Below are 18,432 nucleotides of genomic sequence, written 5' to 3'. Positions count from 1 at the left end.
ACGGTTTTAAGTTAGCTTTGAGTTACAGATAATGGATTATGTTGCTTTTCATGAGATTAGTAGACCTCTAGTTGTTCAGTTGTCTCCACGTTCTTCCAGCAAACTATGTATATACTGCATAGATTCGACAAACCTTAGTTGATCTTTATCTTGCAATTTAAGGAAGTCGCCATGTGCTAAGTAAACTGATTGAATTCTGTTAACAGAACACCTAAACAATTGCTAAAATATCAGAGGTAATTCAGTGGAACTCCCTTGACGTCACACGCGGTCAAGATCCGAGATATCAGACCATCGGCCCGATTCAATATCGACCCCTATGACGCCGATGTGGCCGTACCGAAACAAGGCAGGAATTGGAGTATTGAGCAGACAGGAGATAGTAGTCCGGCTGCTCCGACCTCAAAATGCGCTCGAAGCCGCATTTCCTCCAACCATCGACCAAGTGTGTACTCGGTAGACGATGATCACCAAAGTATCTCTCTCGGATCGAATATGCCAGGTCACTTGGGGATGGTATTCCATGTCCATGGCTACGGGAGGTATCGCCGTCCTTCTGTCTAGCACACCATATCAATTTCGCGGGTTGACGACCATCGGCAAGGTAGTCTACATACTCAATCTCGTCCTCTTCCTCGGCATATCTGCCTGTCTGGTCATACGCTTTTTGGCCAAGTCCACGGCGCTGAAAGAATCCTTCCAAGAGCCCAACGAAAGCCACTTTATGGGAACCTGTCTACTGGCCCTGGCAACGATCATCCTCGGAGCCGAGAATTACGGAACAGAAGCATGTGGCCCCTGGCTGCAGGTTGCCCTGCGCATCGTCTTTTGGATTTACGTCGCCCTCTCGGCCATCCAGGCCATCTGGCATAATTGGTACCTCTACCATATCCGCATGGCCAGTCGCCAGCCGTTCGCCCTCGTTCGACTCCTCCCTTCGTTTCCGGCCATGCTGTCAGGGACAATCGCGTCAGTGCTCGCATCGCATCAAACTCGTAATCATGCCCTCCCAATTCTAATCGGGGGGACCACCTTCCAAGGCTTCGGGTTCATCATGTCTCTGTTGATCTACTCCGAGTACTTCTACCGACTCAACAAGGACGGACTCCCGAAGGCATCTGACCGACCGGAAATGTTCATCGCCGTGGGGCCATGGAGCTTCACGGCGCTGGCCCTGATCGGGATGGCGGAAGCGGCCGTCAAGCAGTTTCCTGCGCGGTACATCATCTCCTATGCGGACGCCTCCACTAGCCAGCAGGTCTCCGTCACAACCGGAGACATCGCACTCGTGCTAGCCGCGCTGGTCGCCATCTTCTTGTGGACGATGGCGGCTTTTTGTCTGTGCATTGCTGTAATCAGTAACCTGGCCCAGTGTCGAGCTTTCGGTGGCACCGGGGCGCTGGGCATGTCGCTTCCATACTGGAGTATGGTCTTCCCGAACACGGGGTTCGTGATTGCTACCATTCGGATTGGACAGGTGTTGCAGTCGCCGGCGATTCTGTGGGTTGGTTCAGGGTTGACCATTGCCCAGGTGAGTGTCTGGTTGTGTGTTGGAGTGGGGACTATATGGGCTGTGGCTACACGGCGGATGCTGTGGCCTGAGTCTGGGGATAAGGAGGCTTAAATCATTCAATACCTTGCATTTGAGCTAGTCAATGTACTAGCTAGAATTCCATACTCATATAGAGCACGTAATGAATAACGAGTGACTATAAGCTGGTTACAAATGAGAAACCCATCCTTGCACAGTATCTTCCCGCCGCATACTTCTCAGCGTGGATGAGCTACATGCACTCAATCAATAGTCAGGCGTCTGTGACTGACATGGATCCTGTCTGTCCTGGTCGTATGAATCTTTTCGCTTCCTCTGGAGATTTCGCGAATTGGATGTCGACAAGCATGCGTCTACCAACACATTCGCATTTCCCTCACTGGTTGCTGACGTGGATAGACCCTGCGTGCGATAGACATGGGCTGCAAGAGGCACAAATAAGCAGGAGCGTGGAGCAATTCATCGAAGTCCTCTCCATAAACTGAGAATGTCATCATTACTGTGCCTTCAATCCACTAGATTTCTGCAGGTAGCTTGGACTTGCGACTGACAGAATAGAATACCCTAGCAGGTGGCCCCGATCAGGAGAATTGAATCAGCTTGAATAACGTTGTGTTAGACTAGACCGGATTGAGCGTCTCAGACAAGATGATGGCCAATACTTAGAAAGATACATGCAAGGGTCATACGATGACTGGATGCAGCGTGGAGTCCTATTCCAGTCAGAAGCACTCACCGCTGGATGTAGTGCTTTAAGGCCGAGACTGCCATGATCGACAGTCGGAAACAACCTTATTTGGGCTGAATTATGGATAAGGGCTAATAGTGGTATAAGTAGCCAAGCCACTCAAGCTACACATAATGAGGGATAAACTTGACACTGACACATTTGACAATGCTGAGTGCGGACTCGATCTCGACATGACCAATCAACTGATAAAAGGGATCGTACTCGTATATTACACAAGTACAAGTAATCAACGGTCATCCGTTCAAAGGGGAATAGGGACAAGCCATCGAGGTAGTGCGCAGTTCTAGAAACAGTCAGATTGGCTATGTTTTTTAAGGCGTTCTTAGCAGCCTATCAGACCCTGAACTATTTGGCCGCTTAAACTCAAGTTTCACAATTTCGTTCATTCATTCGCCCCTATTAATGTAACCATTAATGTACCTATCTATTAATATCTGTAAATAGAACGGATGTCTTTCTTCCACCACTCCATGTGACGTGCCTTTTCCTTCTTCTGTCATTCTTTCTGCCATCCTCCACTTTCCACCTGGCAGTCCAGCATTCTATCGCAACAACCTTAATCTTGACTAATTTTATTATACTCTGTCGCTCTCAATGAAGTCACCGCTCTTTTGATAATCAGTAATGAATTTACTATCGCTCGTTTTCGGCTTTCTAGCCCTCCTCAGGCTCTTCCTCCCCGCCTCGGCCACCCGACTGATCGAATCCAACGCCCTGAATATCTGTCAAGACAGCTCGAATTTCACGGCAACCTATTTCAATGTCCGCTTCACGCCAGATAACCGCACTCTGGTCTTCAGTTTCGATGGCGTGGCCTCCATCTCCGGCAAAGTCACCGCCGACCTCATCCTGTACGTCTACGGATATGCGATTCCCAAGAGGACGCTCGATCCGTGCAAGACGGACAAGATGAAGGGATTCTGTCCGATGAATGCGGGTCCCATCGATGTTCCGACCGCCTCGATCCAGGTCGGGAAGGATGTCATCGATCAGATTCCCGGTGAGTCCGTTTCTACCCTCTATATACCCCGTCTAATTGCGCAGGCATCGCATATACCGTCCCTGACCTTGACGCCACCGTCCGGATCTACGTCAACTCCAGCTCAACAGGCGAGAGCATCACCTGCGTCGAGGCGCGCCTCTCCAACGACAAGACAGTCTACCAGGCCGGAGTCGGCTGGACCACGGCCATCATCTCGGGACTGGGGCTGGCCGCGTCGGCATTCACATCGACACTGGGCCATTCCAACGCCGCAGCCCATCTCGCCGGCAACACCCTCGCGCTGTTCAGTTTCGCGCAGGCACAGGCCATGGTCGGGATGCTGGCGGTGCACATGCCGCCGATCGTGCAGTCGTGGACGCAGAACTTCCAGTGGAGCATGGGGGTGATCCGGGTTGGGGCAGTGCAGAAGATCGGAACGTGGTACCAGCGCGCGACGGGCGGCACGCCGTCGACGCTGCTGATGCAGCTGTCGACTACCTCGGTGAATGTGCTGAAGAGACGGAAGCGCGATGTGTCCGGGAGCTCGACGAATGTGATTGTCCGCGGTATCAAGCGCGTGGGGCTCAAGGCGGCGATCGAGGATACGAACCTGTTCCTGACTAGCATTATCATCTTCACCTTCTTTGCCATCGTGATTATGATCATCGTCCTGCTTATGAGAGTGATCAGTGCCGCGCTGGCGAAGAAGGGACGGACTGGTCCAGCATGGGGGTACTTCCTCGCGGAATGGGACGTCGTGGCCCGCGGGGTTTTGTATCGGCTTGTCTTTATTGGGTTCGCGCCGCTGAGCATCTTCTGCCTGTGGGAATTCACGCAGCATGACTCGCCGGCGGAGATCGTGGTGGCGGCCATCATCCTAGTCTCCATCATCGGGGCGCTGGTCTGGGCCGCCGTCAAGATCATCCTGCTCATGCGCAAATCGATCTCGATGCACCGCAACCCGGCCTACGTTCTATACTCGGACACCACCTGCCTGAACCGCTGGGGCTTCCTGTACGTGCAGTACCGCGCCACAGCCGCCAGCTTCATCCTGGTCATGATCGGCTACCTCTTCGTCAAAGCGCTGTTCATCAGTCTGGGACAGTCGGTGCCGATCGTGCAGACGGTGGCGCTGCTGGTCATCGAGGGCCTGATGCTGATCGGGGTGAGCGTCGTGCGGCCGTGGATGGACAAGCGCACTAACACGTACAACATCGCCATCGCGGCGGTGAACTTCCTCAACGCGATTTTTGTCCTGTTCTTCTCCGGGGTGTTTGACCAGCCGGGGATCGTCTCGGGAGTTATGGGCGTGTGTTTCTTCGTGATCAACGCGGCGCTAACACTTGTTTTGATCCTGTTGGTGATCTACGCGTCCGTCATGGCGGTCATCTCCAAGAGCCCGGATACACATTACAAGCCTATGCAGGATGACCGCGGCTCGTTCATCCAGTCCAAGGTGCGTCTGGAGTCGGAGCTGGATGAGCTGGCCGCCGCGGCTAGGGGGGACATGACTGAAATCAAGTCTTGATCATCTATTTGTATATACATCAATGCCAAAATCAATTCAGACTGTCATATTAATGCGGACTGTCCTCGTTCGAGTCAAAATGCTCGCGAGCCCACGGACTCCGCAGCCGGATCGCCCGGCCCATGTAGAAAAACACAAACGGGATCGGCACGAGGAGGATCGCCAAAAATCCCAAGAGGCTAGACGCCCACTCATAGCCCAGCCGCTGGTACATCTGGCTCGCGAACAGGGGAAACCCGGCGCCCACCACGTTCCGCACGAGGATGACCCCCGCCAGCGCCGAGGCCGAGTACGTCTGGTAGCTATCGACCACGTAGTTGAGAATACTCAGGATGACGATGTAGATGCCCGCGCCGAAGAACGAGGACGCAATTATAGGCACGATCCAATGCACGGAGCGGTAGCTCGTCCAGCCGAACCAGAATAGACTGATGGGGATCAGGAGCGAGCCCCACCGCGCCATCCACATCCGTGCCTCGGGCACGCCCTTGCCTCCGTTGGCGGCTACGCGGCGCAGGTAGTACCGTTCCTGTAGCGGGTAGAAGCAGAATGCGATGATGGGCCCGATGGCCATGCCGAGGAAGGTGAGGCCCTGCTGGCCGCCGTTGAAGCCGTGGCCGCCAGGGCCGAAGACGAGCGGGAAGGCCTCGTTGAAGAGGTAGACCAGTCCGTACAGGAAGCCGTTGTAGACGGCGGAGAAGAGCGTGATAGGCTCGGTGAAGAGGAACCTGAACGGCCGGGTGAGGGTGATAGCGAAGAGCGTGTGCAGGCCCTTGCGGGCGTGGGCGTGGAGGTCATTTGTCGTGGCGGCCGACGCCAGGTTCTCCTGCGCCATCTGCTTGCGGACGCGCGCGGCCTTGCGTTGCAGGATGATGCTGTGTCGGGTCTCGGGGATGGTGAAGACGAGCAGCACCCAGAAGCCGCCGGTGATGGCCATCAGCACCCAGAAGATCCACCGCCAGCCTGCGTTGAGGCCGATGTACCCGCTCATGACCAGGGCGGTCGGGGGCCCAAAGGTACTGCTGAGGCCGTAGACGGCCATCGGGCCGCCGCTGCTGTTGCGCTCCCAGAGATCGCTGATGGAGCCGCCGGTATTGGTCAGAGGCGCACCGCCTGCACAGCCAGCCAGAAAGCGGCAGACGATAATGGTGCCGATGTTGGGGGCGAGGGCGAGGGGCAGCTGGAAGATGAAGAGGAGGAACCACGAGACGACGTAGACGGGTTGTCGACCAAAGTACTCGGATAGCGGAGCCAGCAGGACGGGACCGATGGCGAAGCCTAGCACGTACAGCGAGAGACAGAGCGTGGTGACTTCAGAGGAGACGTGAAACTCCTCGGCGATGCCGGTGGCTCCTGACGAGATGCCTCCAGCGCACCAGCAGCTGGTCTTTGTCAGCAAAGTCATACAGAATGGTCGAGGAGACGTACGTGAGGACGTTGAGCATACTGACGAAGAAGGTAATGTACCATTTTCGCAGTTTGCCCCAGTTCCGGGGATTATCGCGATCGCCATGGGCGAACGCTATACCGATTGGTAGAGCCTCGTCCGGGGAATGCCTGGCCCGAGCAAGGGCTTGCTCTTCACAGAGAACCAGCGTCAGATCCGCGCTGTGGGCATCTTCAACTTTCTGTATATTGGCATGGAATCCAACTTGGCCTTCACCTGACGCCATTGAATATTGCAACGGGTACCAAGTCAGACTGAGCGGGAGAAGGCTTATAAAAGCTTCGGAGGCATAATCAGATAGCCGCAGCCTGACGATATCTCAAAGGTAATAACAAAGATAATAATAATGCGGGTACAATCACTGGTCACCGGGCGAGAACTGGGCGTTGCTGCTCTCCAGCACGGGGAATCCCCGACTTATCGGCACATCATTGCCACTGACGATTCGAGGATCCACAACGGGCTTTGTCAAGCTTCGAAGGCATTGCTTGGTTGGCTTTGGTTGGAGCAGATGAATTAATAGGCCCACTACAGTCGTTCTCGTCGACTCAGTCGAATCATCACGGCCAATTATTTGAGAGGAAATTGCGATGATGCAAGCTCGGTCCGCGCGGAGATAACGAAGCTTAAAACTGATCGTCCGATGACAGCGAATTCGGAGCGAAGGAGAGAACCTTTCTACCCGGATTGTCCCCATATGTTATTATGACATTGATTTGCCGATGCCGGATATGCATCAGCAGTGTCCAGAATGTAACTACTGTACAAATCTGGAAGTTGTACAGTAATGGGGACGAAGATCTCTCCCCGTCCCGCCGACTGTCGTCAACCACCTTCTTCTCCCAGCCCTCTTCGGACAATGGACATCTCTCGGCACGGCAGATCAACGTCAAATTCTCAGATCTCCCTCCCCGTGACTTCTATTAACGCCCTCTCCGAGACCAAGTATACCAGTCGGCCGATGTTGGCGAGGTTCCAGGTTGACACTATTGTGGTATTGCCAGTACTCCTGGTCGTAGCAAAGGCAATCCTGCCAGCTCGCTTCGGCTTGTCGTACATAAGAGAGGGAGAGAGGATATGAGCGCGGTGGTATTTTGGGTCTAGTAAGAGAGCGACAAGGGCCGTTTGTGTCTTGGGCAGATTGCCGCAGCAATGGTCAGGCAGCCGCACTGTTGGAGTTGACTGCCAGTTAGGAGTTATTCTGATGTGAGATATCCATCTGAGAATAGGTCATTGATGGATTGAGCAGATCAGACATGCATTAAACACCGTGTATTGGCATGGAGATGGTTGATGGGCGTTATTGTCGGCAGTGGCTGATCAAGAGGAACCAGTATACACGAAATGGAATGCATCTGAAGTCATAAATGCAATGCTGGAATTAGGAGAGAAGTCCATCTTTGAATATAATCGTGGGAGCGTGTCCTCTTCGTCGCTTGTATTAACATTGCGACATAGAGACTTTCATAAGTGTGTACATGATGCTCCCGTCTGATGAAAGTAGCTTACATTCATTCTTCATCACTAAGAGAGGAGCTAGAAGACTTGTGTTAAGAGTCTTCTACGCTCAAGCTATATAACGTAATCTTTGTAAGAGCATTGATAATGGCATCCATTGTCGGCTACATCCGCCGGGACGCCATTACACTATTACGCACTTACAAGGACAACTGCCTATCATCTTCTCGTCCATTCTAGGCATGGCTCTCGCAAGATCATAGGTAGATTAGATACAACGGGAGACGAAGACTGTCGAGGTTCAAGTATCACATCATCCTTAAAGGGCAGTCGGCTCCGAGTGGACCACGTTCCTAACCACCACTGACTATAGAGAGCTTGTTCTCGAATACATCTCTGCATCTGATACTGCACAGACGGTGCACTTCGGCAGTTGTCCGGATAACGTCGGTTCTTGAAGCTCATGGTAGGCCTGTCTTTCCTGGTCAGATGCTACGGAGAGTCTTTCCGAGGCAGATCAGGCAACCATCAACCTCCCTTATATCAACAACTTGCCGCTCGTATTAATTACTCAACTAACACTTAACATATCAAAGGATTCAAGTCATGTGGCCAGCTGCATACGTCCTTTATATTGGGGATGACGATATTGCCGGCCATTGACCCTTCGCAACACTTACCCGACTGACTCAAATTTGAGCCCAGCTCGATTCTACCCCAATCACAGCATTCTTCCCAAGAATGGGCTTGCTGATCTGTGAACAAGTCTGGCGCCGAGCTGCAAGGACGGAGTGGCACGTCACACAAGCAGGCGCTCCGTCGCTTAACATCCGATATAGTGCGTCTTCTGAGGTTACATCTGTCCGAGTCTAGGCCCAACACGCCATAGCTAAGTTTATTTCTCACCAATCGCAGGTCTCACGAAATTCGTCATGGATTAATGGGATTGTCTCTGCCCGGGGTAATGTGGGGTAAGCAGGGGGTGATTGGAAGGATTCATCTATGAATGCTGACGGTGGCTTGGATCAATATAACTTCATGCCTAGGTGTTGCGACTCACCCATGTGAATACACTCCTCTGGGTCGCATCCTGCAGACGTTGCAGGGACGCGATCCTTCAGACTCACCTCGTGCTCTCTCTATTGGTGGACTTGTAACATCCAGATGAGGGCTCTTCATACCGAGGATCTGCTCATTGTCTCATGATGATGGGCTTCGACGGCAGAAGTCAAGTCCGGAAACCTATATAAAGCCCATCGACACCGGGGTATCCATGCCATCACCATCACCATCACTCAACAAACAAACAGACTCATCAAGATGCAATTCAAACTCTCTACTGCCGTGCTCGCCACCCTCATCGGCGTGGCCATCTCGGGCCCCCTCGTGGTCCGCGACACTGCCACCATCCTCAGTGACATAAAGACCATCGACAGCGACATCAACACCCTCACCACAAACTTCAACGCCTTTAACGGCGACCTGTCCCAGGCGCTAGCCACCCAAGCTGTCGAGCAGCAGCTGGAGAGCGACATCGACAAGGCCACGTCCGACACAAAGGCCACCTCGGCCCTGTCGGCCGCTGACAGCACCAGCGTCACCAACGCTCTCCTGGGCCTGAAGCCTGATATCGTCACTTCGCTGAATGCGATTGTTGCCAAGGTAAGTCCTCTCCATCCCAAGATTGTATGAGACGAGACTAAGTGTGTAGAAATCCCAAGTCAACTCCGCCGGCGTAGGCAGTCTCGTCCTCTCGGACCTGCAAGCCCTGCAGAGCAAGACGGATAGCCTTTCGGCCGCTATCCAGGCAATTGCTACTACGACTGACAAGTCGACTATTGCCTCTGGTACCAAGGACATTGATGCTGCGTTTGCTAGCGCCATTGCTGTCTTCTCTTCTTGATTTGGGAGTGGGGAAGCGGACTGTAGCTAGCGTGCGGAGTATATAGTGATGACAATGAGATGTTCAGTTATGACATAATATCTGTCTTGGATAAACTGGTCAGCGCACAAGGCCATCTCTTCCTGTCGCTTATAGTCCCAGCACCATTGGAAATAAGCATACTCCCTCTTCGAGAGTGTAGTGTACTCACAGCCTAAGCAAGGTCAGAGATATTAGCAATTGACCATTCATAGTGTTAGTGCGGAAACGGAGAGACAGCTTGTGACCGGCATCTGGTCGACCATTGAGGCTATTCATGTAAGAAGCGATGTCTTCCTGACAATGGTAGCGTACAATGGTCTCACCATGTGGATATAAACCCAGAACCTGACTGTACACATCTACTACAATCAACCATAGAAGAGCCCAATCCTGCAAGTAAAGATGACAATGCCTCAAACTAAACGAATTTCTGGATGTACATGCTAACGCACTAAGTAGCCAAAGCAAGGATGCGATCCGCCGCCCGCTCAGCCGCCACCACGATATACGCCGATGGATTGCTAGACACCATACCAGGGAAGATACTGCCATCCACAACAAACAGGTTATCGGTGCCGTAGACCTTGGTATTGGTGTCCACCACCGCCGTCCCGCCCGTTCTTCCGTCGTCGGTGCCCATTTTGCAGGTCCCTGAATCGTCAGCATGAATACCCAGAAGCGGTCTAGCACTTACCCAGCCAGTGATTCGCGCGTCTAGTGCTCGCTGTGATTGCCATCTAATACGAGTTAGAATCACGTAGGAGTAATGTTGAGTTGACATACCGTATTGACAAACTCTGCGGCCGTGACATTCGTCGCAGGATAGGTCCAGTTCAGCCCGACCCCCTTTAGCGCATTCTGCAGGTTGACGACGCCCTGGATGACGGCGTCGACGTCGTTCTGGTCGCGCAGGTACGGGAGCGTGGAGACGACGGTATCCAGGTTCGCGGTGATGGTCATGCGTCCGCGGGAGGTGGACCCGCGGCCGAGGTATTGGCTCATGGTGACGGCGTCTGGATGGTCAGCTGGGTTTTGTCATGCGTGCTGGGCACTTACGGCCATCGGGTGTGTTATGGCCTCCTTCCATTCTGGCGGTCCACTGGATTTGGCGGGTGATGCCGTCGGCGCCGGTGATTTCGTCGAAGAAGCTGATGGTCAGTAGGCTGTAGTGATTGTGAGGGGGTACTTACATTGGACCGATGTTAGGGGCAGACTGGGTTAGGATGCCGATCCGATTGTCTGATATTGTCAGAGGGTGTCACTTATTGATAGGTAAACTTACTGAGATAACTGGACGCATCGCTCTGTATCGGGTTGGTGTACGCTGCGTAAAAGTCATAGAAGACAATGTTGGGGTGGGTGGCAACAGTATCCGTCTATCTTGTCAGCGCTACTCGATCCTCCAGGTAGAGACTTACATTGACGTGGTCCACAAGATTCATGCCCACGGGAAGGTTGATCCAGGCCGACTGGTCAATCATCGTGGTGCCATCACTCGAGCTCTTTACGATATTCAACTGATCCGTCGGACCAATGCCACCTGTCTGGATCAGCGCAATCCAATAACAGAACAAAAGGTGAGATACTTCGCATCAAGATCCTGGCCGAGCCAAACGTCCCCGCCGACAGAACAACACGCCCGGTCTTCGCCGTGACATTGACGACGCCCTCGTATCCGCCATTAAGGAAGGGCTCCACCTCCACGCCAGTGATATGCCCGTCCGCCGTGCGGACCACGCGCTTGACGGTTGTGTTCATCCAAAGCTTAAAGTTGCTTCGCTTGCTGGCAGACACCAGATACGTCGCCATGGGGCCGCCGCGTTCGCCGTGGGAGAACATGTACGGGGTATGGCCGAAGGTATGGTTCTTGAACGATGGGTTGTCGTTCAAGGTCAGCTCGTTCCACCCGGCTGCTTGGAGACCGCCCGCTATGACATTGTAGCCCTGCTGCATGTAGATCTTCCCGTCCGCGGAAGGATGGACGGTCCAGGGGATCCGGCTGAAGACCCGGTTGGTCGGGGAGACCATGTCCTCGGCTTGCCAGCCGGCGGGGAAATTGTAGGTCCAGTCCAGGGGATTTGGCTGTTACACGTCATTGACACGATCTGTTGAGACGGAGTATAAAAGACTTACCTTCCACCACAAGGCCGCATTAACCGCCGTGCCTCCCCCTAGAACGCAACCCGCCATCTGATCGATATCGTCGCAGGCGATCCCGGCGGAATCATGCCAAATCTGATTGCACAGCCCCGGCACGTCAAATCGGGTCAGGTTGGTCCCAACCAGCCAGTTAGGCTTCATGGTTCCACCCCAGCGACCCGAGGACGGAGGCCCCTTCTCAATCAACAACACGCTGTGTCCGGCTTCGCTAAGCCGGTCCGCGACAACGATCCCACCTGCACCGCCCCCGACAACGACATAATCAAACGTCGTTCCAGCTGGCACCGGCACTCCGACAGGACCGGAGCCACCGCCGCCGCCCGAGCAATCACCAGGAACAGTCTTGTTCGCAAGCGCGGTCCATTTGTCATAGGACGCACTAGCAGCAGAGGAATCAAGCTTCGCCACCCAGATCCCCTGCGCATCGTGCTGCTGCAGCGTAATATTCGCAGGACAGGACGGGTTCCCCGGCGCGGCGACGGACTGCGCCCACCCGAGCACCAGCTGTCCGGCGCTGGTCGGCGCGGACCCCGTCACCCCGGTGTTGTTCCACGCGAGACAGCCCTGGCAGCGGAAGAGCAGCGTGTAGTGCGTGGCGTTGACGGTCGACGAGATCTGCGTGAGGGTCGCGTTGCCGGCGTACACGTCTGGCATGGTATAGCCCGAGCTGAAGCGGAAGGAGGTCAGGACGGTGTTATTGTAGGGCCACGCCATGAGCAGGAGGTTGCTGGTCATGCTTCCCTTCAGGGAGATGCCGCACCATCCTGTTTGGGTGGCGTTGGTGGATGCGCATTGCTATTTCGTCAGCCAGGTAGGATAAGGAGTCGGCGAGCGCATACCAGGTAGCCGATGAACTCGGTCGCGTCTGTAGTCAAAGCCGTGCTAGGTAGGGCCACACCGAATGTGAGACCGCCTGCGGTCTCGCTCGTGGGCACTGTCCACGTATCAAACGTGATGCCCGTGCCGGGGTCGGTGTAGGCCACCGGGGTGCTCGACTGGGCCCAGCATGGTTCAAGTACTAGCAGAGTTAGCTAACAGGCCAGGGGGTCAGGTCAGTAGATCAGAGCTGACGGACAGATGCTGGCCGCGAAGAACGCAGCGGAAAGACGGTTGAGGAGCTTCATCACAGCGTCGGAGGCTAGATGAGAGAAAGGCATGTCAGCGCTCGTCGAGAAGAGGGCGATACAAGTTGAAATACCACCGACCCACGGCCTCACGAGTACCCAGGACTGATAAAGACAGTGCAACGTGCCGTCTGGGCATCCATGATGCGGCCTGCGCAGGAGGATCACTCTGACGGTATTGGCCCGGCTTGATGGAGAGCCTGTGCGTCTGACAGGGCACGTTCTGGATAAATTGGCGTTGTCATCTTATATCTTGCCGCAAGGGGCTCGGAGTCTCGGCGCGGTTTGAGGTTTACATGTCCAAGAAATGCAACACTCTCATTTGCCAGACGAAGCCGTTGCACCAGGAGATTATCCGTGGGGCCCGGTGTCGCGGATAAATACGACCGGGAGGGTATAGCGCTATTGCTGGAGATAGGTGATCGGCCTCACAATTACTGATATGGGAGCGGGCAAACTCTCTGCAGACCCTGAATAATGCGGAGTGCATGCTGCAGACAACTCAGACAGGTATCATTCCCGAGTAGATGTTGGATAAATCTGCCGGCAGCATACTCATGTCGAACGTGTTCGGAGAATACTTGCGTGGTCTGTCGTGCATGGTCAAACATCCACCTATAGCGATGACTGCAGTCCCCGGTAAAGCAAGTGCTTAATATATTGTGCTGACGACCTGAGCATATATTCCAGTCTCGTGCTGATTCATCGTAACTGTTCAGCTGACTGGTAACTAGCGTAATAGATGGGACATTGTGCTGGAATATGTCGATGGACAGCCTATACAGAGGAAGACAGGCTCAGGGTTGCCTCGCCAGACCATATGGGCCCTGTCACGAGTACAGACAATGGCACTATTCTAGAAGCATTAGCTTGTCAATCAGTGACGCTTCGGGCCGCCTACCGATGATGAGCCAGAAAGCGCTGATCTTATCCTACGTTCCAGTGACTCATACCGATGTTGAAGCACACTCATTGGAGATTGGTATTCGACATTTATTCCAAAAGTAATATGTACAATCGCTTCAAAAATCGTCCAGTTGTTTGTGACCACTCCAACGAACTGGGAAGGCGTGTACGCCTGGGGGTCGGGTATATCGACGAGATGTAATATGTGATATCAAAATGCAAAACGCAGAGCTAAAGAGCATATACAAAAGWACAGAAAAGAGGATAGAAAATATGCAAGTCATCGCTTGGGCTTGGGATGATACCGGTAGCRACGCCAGTTTTCTCCCACCCACCACGAGGCAACATGAGCCGCGTCCCGGACCCAGTCGGTCACTTCGGAGYCGTACTGTGTTTGGAGTTTGCGGGCCAGGTCAACTAGGTCAAAGTKCTTGATCGGGTGCAGTTCGTTGGGGTCCTTTTCGAGATCCGTGAACCGCCACTCCAGATCGTCGATGAGGGGGATGACGAGCCGATAGGCTGGTTTGGCGGCGGAGCGCACCGCCAGCCAGGACCCGCCTGTGTTCATCACGGTGAACTGCCAGTCTTGCTTTCCATCCTTCTCTGTGATCAAAGGTCTAATCATCGACTGGCCCTCATAGATGGACAGCATATCCTTGGCCGCACGGGTGGCCTTTTCTTCCAGCGAAGAGGTCTCRATCAAGAGGTCCAGGATCGTCGGCACAATCTGGTCCGAGATCACGGGGGATGTGATCTCCACGGGCGGGAGCTTGGGGTGAGCAAATACAATGGGAACCTGGAAGCTGCCAATATGCGGATTGTCGTAGGGAGTGACGCCTCCGTCGTTGGGAAGAGACAATCCGTGATCGCCGGCCATGACGAGCAGGGTCTCGTCTGCAACGCCCTTCTCCTGCAGAATGTCCATGATCTCCGCCAGCCAGTTGTCGATGAAACCGATGGTGTTCAGATACTTGTTGAGATCATCCTTGGCCYTGAATTTCTGGTTGCCCATGAACTGCTGGTAGCTGTTGTTCGGCATTCCCCACGGATGATGAGTCGTACCGGTGAGATGGGTGATGAAGAGTCGCCTGTGCTCCCGCTCGGCGTCATCGATGGCATCGCGGAAGTACTCGCGCAGCTCGGTGTCGGGGTATCCATAGTAGTTGATCTCCTTGGACTTGACCGGATAGTGTTTGGCGCTGGGGTCTTCGAGCTGCTCCTTGGCGAGAATGTCCTTGAAACCCAGTCGCGGGGTCAACTCGTTCTGCTTGTCGTAGCCCTCGGTCACGGACTGCATCCACTTGGAGTGCCAGGGCCACGAGGTGAAATTCCCAGTCGTATTCATGAGGTCAATCTGATGGTTCAGGGCGTTGAGGACATGCGGCATGCATGGTTGGTAGATGTGATGCTTGTACTCGCGGTTGAAATCGGTCACCAGTGGAGTAACGCCGCAGACGGTTCCGACAAGGCTCTTGAGCGTGTAGGTGCCCGTGGTGAAGGCATTGCGGGCGCTGATGCCGCCGTACGCCTTTCGGCCATTGTGTGCAGCGGGGTCGCGCGAAAAGCCCGAAGCAAACCCGGTGAGATACTCGGCTGTTCGGGTCAAGTCGGCCAGTTTGTGCTCCACGGCATCGGGGATGGTGTGGTTGGTGTAGGAATCGGCGATGCGATTCCACATGAACGATTCCTTACGGAGCGGAAAGACGTCCGCTCGGGTGCTCTCCAATTTCAGCAGGATGACGTGTTTGATGCTAACGTTTCCGCTGGCGAGCGCTTCTTTCAAGGGTTCTAGCACGGGATACTGTAGATTGGAGATGTGCAACGGATCCTCGGCCGGGTTGTAATGCAGCGGGGGAGGACGACGGCGATGATGCGGTCCATGATGCGGTCCATGAGGCGGGCCATGATGGTCCTCGAATCCCGGATACCAATCCTCGAACCCGGATATGGGGTCGCTCGGGAGCCAGTCCCACGTCGGCGGCTTATCCAGCGCAGACCGATTCTCCAGCCATCTGTAGTCTCCCGGCATTCGGTCGGCATCGATCGGTGACAAGCCGCGGTTCGCTGGGGAGAATGGAATGACGGGAAGCGCCCCGGACAGGAACATGTACGAAGGATTGGGAGGGCGAAGGCACCGGAGGAGCACAAATGCGCCAAAGAAGACGAAGATGGCCAGACGTTTGACCAGCGACTCGTGATGTCTGACCGGCGTCTCGTGGCTCATCGGGTCGAGCAGAAACACCGAGTCTCCGTCGTCGCTCTTGTCGTCCAGATAATCATCGACCGCAATCTGTTCATACCTCTCGGGATCGATGCGACTGGTCTTCCTCGTCCACTGCCGGCAGCGAAGGCTCCAGATCCGTTGCGCTACCCTCTGCAACGGAGCCCCCAAAATCCGCAAGACCCCGCCAGTGGCTCGGTGTATGGGTGCAGCCAGGAACCAGGAGGCGGCAATTAGGATGGCCTCCACGATCAGAAACCCTGTCAAACCGGTGAGTAGGGTGCGAACGGCAGCCGCATCGCCGTGAAAAGTCCGGACCTGTCGCCAGTGAATCTCGGCGCCGGTCACGACGTAGAAGGAGGTGGCGGAAGACGCCATGCCAGACATCAGCAAACTGATACGAGAACCAAGAGTTAGTTATTTGGTGTTGCAGACGAGCTCAGAAAGGAATGGTGGATGATCTACCTGAATGGCACAGTGCATAGTGCAGCGACAACGGCGCCAGCTCGCCAGGGGATGGTCTGGGTGAGGAGGCGGACGAGGAGGATAAAGATGACATCCTGGAAAAAGAAGGTCGGACCCCACAGGAGCAATTTGGACGGTGGTAATGAGTGGAGGTGAGCATATATGTGTAAGAATTTGGCCCAGATCAGCGAGATGAAGGCGAGAGTGAAGAAGAATTTCCGCGATACATTCCACCAGCGGTCGAAGGTGTGCGCGGGGGAATCACGGATGACCCGGACGAGCTGATCGACGAGCGAGGAGAGCTTGGAGAGGTACATGACGATGAAGAAGGAGGAGAGTGACGGCTTCTCGGCGGGATTATTATGCCTATTTAGGGGGAATCTCGCATGGCCCACGATGGGGCACGCGATCAGCAGGAATTGCTACGAGAGGGAGACATCCGCATTCAACAAGACGGAGAACGCATCGATGAGGATGAGACGATGAGGAAGAGCTCTTGTTGAAAGAGGAGCTACAAAGAAGTCTCGAGTCAAAGAGTCAAAGAGATGTAGAAATGAATGGAGGAAAGGAAAGGAGTGACAGTAATGAATAAGAAGAGGAGAATTTATCAGTATTTTTAGGAGGAGACGATGTCACTCTAAGTCGGCCTTGGGATTAGCTTGGACGCTCTCTGGACAAGAGAATCCACTCTGGGCAAGGCAGACGACACTACTTTACTTCAGCGCCCGTTAGGAGCCGCAGGGATTGGAGATTGTCGCTACTGTCTACTAGTACCATTTGCCGTCGATGCTCCATACAGGATGAAACACGCGATGGAGACTGGGAGTGAAATGGACCCTAGACCCCTAGACCCTAGGCTCTTGGCGTTGGGTTTGGCCCCTGATTGTGTGCCAATAGTTGCCAGTCAGAGGTAGTCAGTCCTAATGAGCCAATGATCGGTGGTTGAATCATCCAAGTGGGAACATCGCTTATTTTAGAAGTGCGGAGTCCATGCTATAAAATGGCCTCAGGCCTCTGACTTTTTTACTAAGACGAAAGCTCTGCAAAGAGGAATTCTTTACCACATTACCTTTCTGAATTTGCTCTTCTTGAGCATACTGAGATGAAGTGTCCAGGTCAATTACAGGCCAATTATCTTAAGGTAGGTAGGTAGGTAGGTAGGTACTTTGGCGCCTCCTTTTCACTTTTTATGCCAAGAATAGATGCCTTTTATGTGCGACCCTGGGCTAAACCCAAACAGGCAAGATGACACACGCTCAGCGCCAGCCCCAGTGATCCCTTTCCCCTTTGGGAGTGGCCACATGGGGCACTGTCTCTAGCTTGGTCCAATCAGACCAAGCAATGTGTCAAAGGAATGGCGCAATGTTTTATGATTGGGGCTTGGCAGTCGGTTATTCGGCGTCCTGTCTCATCTCTCCCCTCAAAGGCCTGAACGCCCAAGGTGATAGATGAGAACTTTGATTCTTACTATTATCTACATGAATTGGAGACCAGGGAAGAACAAAGAGTGGCACGGCACATGGCGGTTCCAAGTTTAAGCTGTTGGAGTCCGCTTCCTTCCATCCTTGGTTGGAGATCCTCCCGAACAAGCACCAGTGGGATTATTAGACGGGCAGTTGATCGCGTGATCCTATTAAATTAGCGTCCTTCCCATAGTCTGGGTCTATATTCAATAGTCATAGGCCATTGTAAGACAAGAGCCCCTCACCCTATTCTGAGCATACTACCTCTCTAGTTTGGAGTAGGCAAAAGCATTGGAATTGACGAGTCCAGATAAGCTTGCTCTGTAAGACAGTTGATGTAACATTGACACTGCAGTCTCATGCAGTGATATCACACAGGATGAAAGTGGTGGAATCAGAGACCGCGGTCTCGACGCTCAACAATAACGTGCTCATTTTATGACAGTGTAGA

General features: G+C 53.8%; 6 protein-coding genes across 6 annotated transcripts; 3 read left to right on the top strand and 3 right to left on the bottom strand.

The window, feature by feature from the left end:
- Window positions 1–463: 463 nt before the first annotated feature.
- Window positions 464–1,624, top strand: Asppvi_008396 (tellurite-resistance/dicarboxylate transporter family protein; the record flags this gene model as incomplete). Its single annotated transcript, XM_043304266.1, has 1 exon — window positions 464–1,624. One exon carries the CDS (start codon window positions 464–466, stop codon window positions 1,622–1,624), a length of 1,161 nt encoding a protein of 386 aa, XP_043160201.1.
- Window positions 1,625–2,927: 1,303 nt separating this feature from the next.
- On the top strand, window positions 2,928–4,813 carry Asppvi_008395 (transient receptor potential ion channel family protein; the record flags this gene model as incomplete). Its single annotated transcript, XM_043304265.1, has 2 exons — window positions 2,928–3,303; window positions 3,348–4,813. 2 exons carry the CDS (start codon window positions 2,928–2,930, stop codon window positions 4,811–4,813), a joined length of 1,842 nt encoding a protein of 613 aa, XP_043160200.1.
- Window positions 4,814–4,862: 49 nt separating this feature from the next.
- Window positions 4,863–6,486, bottom strand: Asppvi_008394 (uncharacterized protein; the record flags this gene model as incomplete). The annotated part of the gene is made up of 2 exons (XM_043304264.1): window positions 4,863–6,195; window positions 6,242–6,486. The coding sequence occupies 2 exons, from the start codon at window positions 6,484–6,486 to the stop codon at window positions 4,863–4,865; spliced, it is 1,578 nt and encodes a 525-aa protein (XP_043160199.1).
- Window positions 6,487–9,038: 2,552 nt separating this feature from the next.
- Window positions 9,039–9,621, top strand: Asppvi_008393 (mannoprotein; the record flags this gene model as incomplete). The annotated part of the gene is made up of 2 exons (XM_043304263.1): window positions 9,039–9,380; window positions 9,430–9,621. 2 exons carry the CDS (start codon window positions 9,039–9,041, stop codon window positions 9,619–9,621), a joined length of 534 nt encoding a protein of 177 aa, XP_043160198.1.
- Window positions 9,622–10,093: 472 nt separating this feature from the next.
- Window positions 10,094–12,959, bottom strand: Asppvi_008392 (cellobiose dehydrogenase; the record flags this gene model as incomplete). The annotated part of the gene is made up of 11 exons (XM_043304262.1): window positions 10,094–10,293; window positions 10,337–10,379; window positions 10,426–10,655; window positions 10,699–10,790; window positions 10,833–10,881; window positions 10,925–11,018; window positions 11,061–11,182; window positions 11,229–11,724; window positions 11,776–12,597; window positions 12,642–12,820; window positions 12,878–12,959. 11 exons carry the CDS (start codon window positions 12,957–12,959, stop codon window positions 10,094–10,096), a joined length of 2,409 nt encoding a protein of 802 aa, XP_043160197.1.
- Window positions 12,960–14,112: 1,153 nt separating this feature from the next.
- On the bottom strand, window positions 14,113–16,835 carry Asppvi_008391 (sulfatase domain protein; the record flags this gene model as incomplete). The annotated part of the gene is made up of 2 exons (XM_043304261.1): window positions 14,113–16,447; window positions 16,519–16,835. 2 exons carry the CDS (start codon window positions 16,833–16,835, stop codon window positions 14,113–14,115), a joined length of 2,652 nt encoding a protein of 883 aa, XP_043160196.1.
- Between the last annotated feature and the right edge of the window lie 1,597 nt (window positions 16,836–18,432).

Source organism: Aspergillus pseudoviridinutans (assembly GCF_018340605.1).
Source record: "Aspergillus pseudoviridinutans IFM 55266 DNA, scaffold_5, whole genome shotgun sequence".
NCBI classification, from domain to species: Eukaryota; Fungi; Ascomycota; class Eurotiomycetes; order Eurotiales; family Aspergillaceae; genus Aspergillus; species Aspergillus pseudoviridinutans.
The sequence above is the reverse complement of the archived record's forward strand: the minus strand, read 5'-3'. Positions and strand labels throughout refer to the sequence as shown.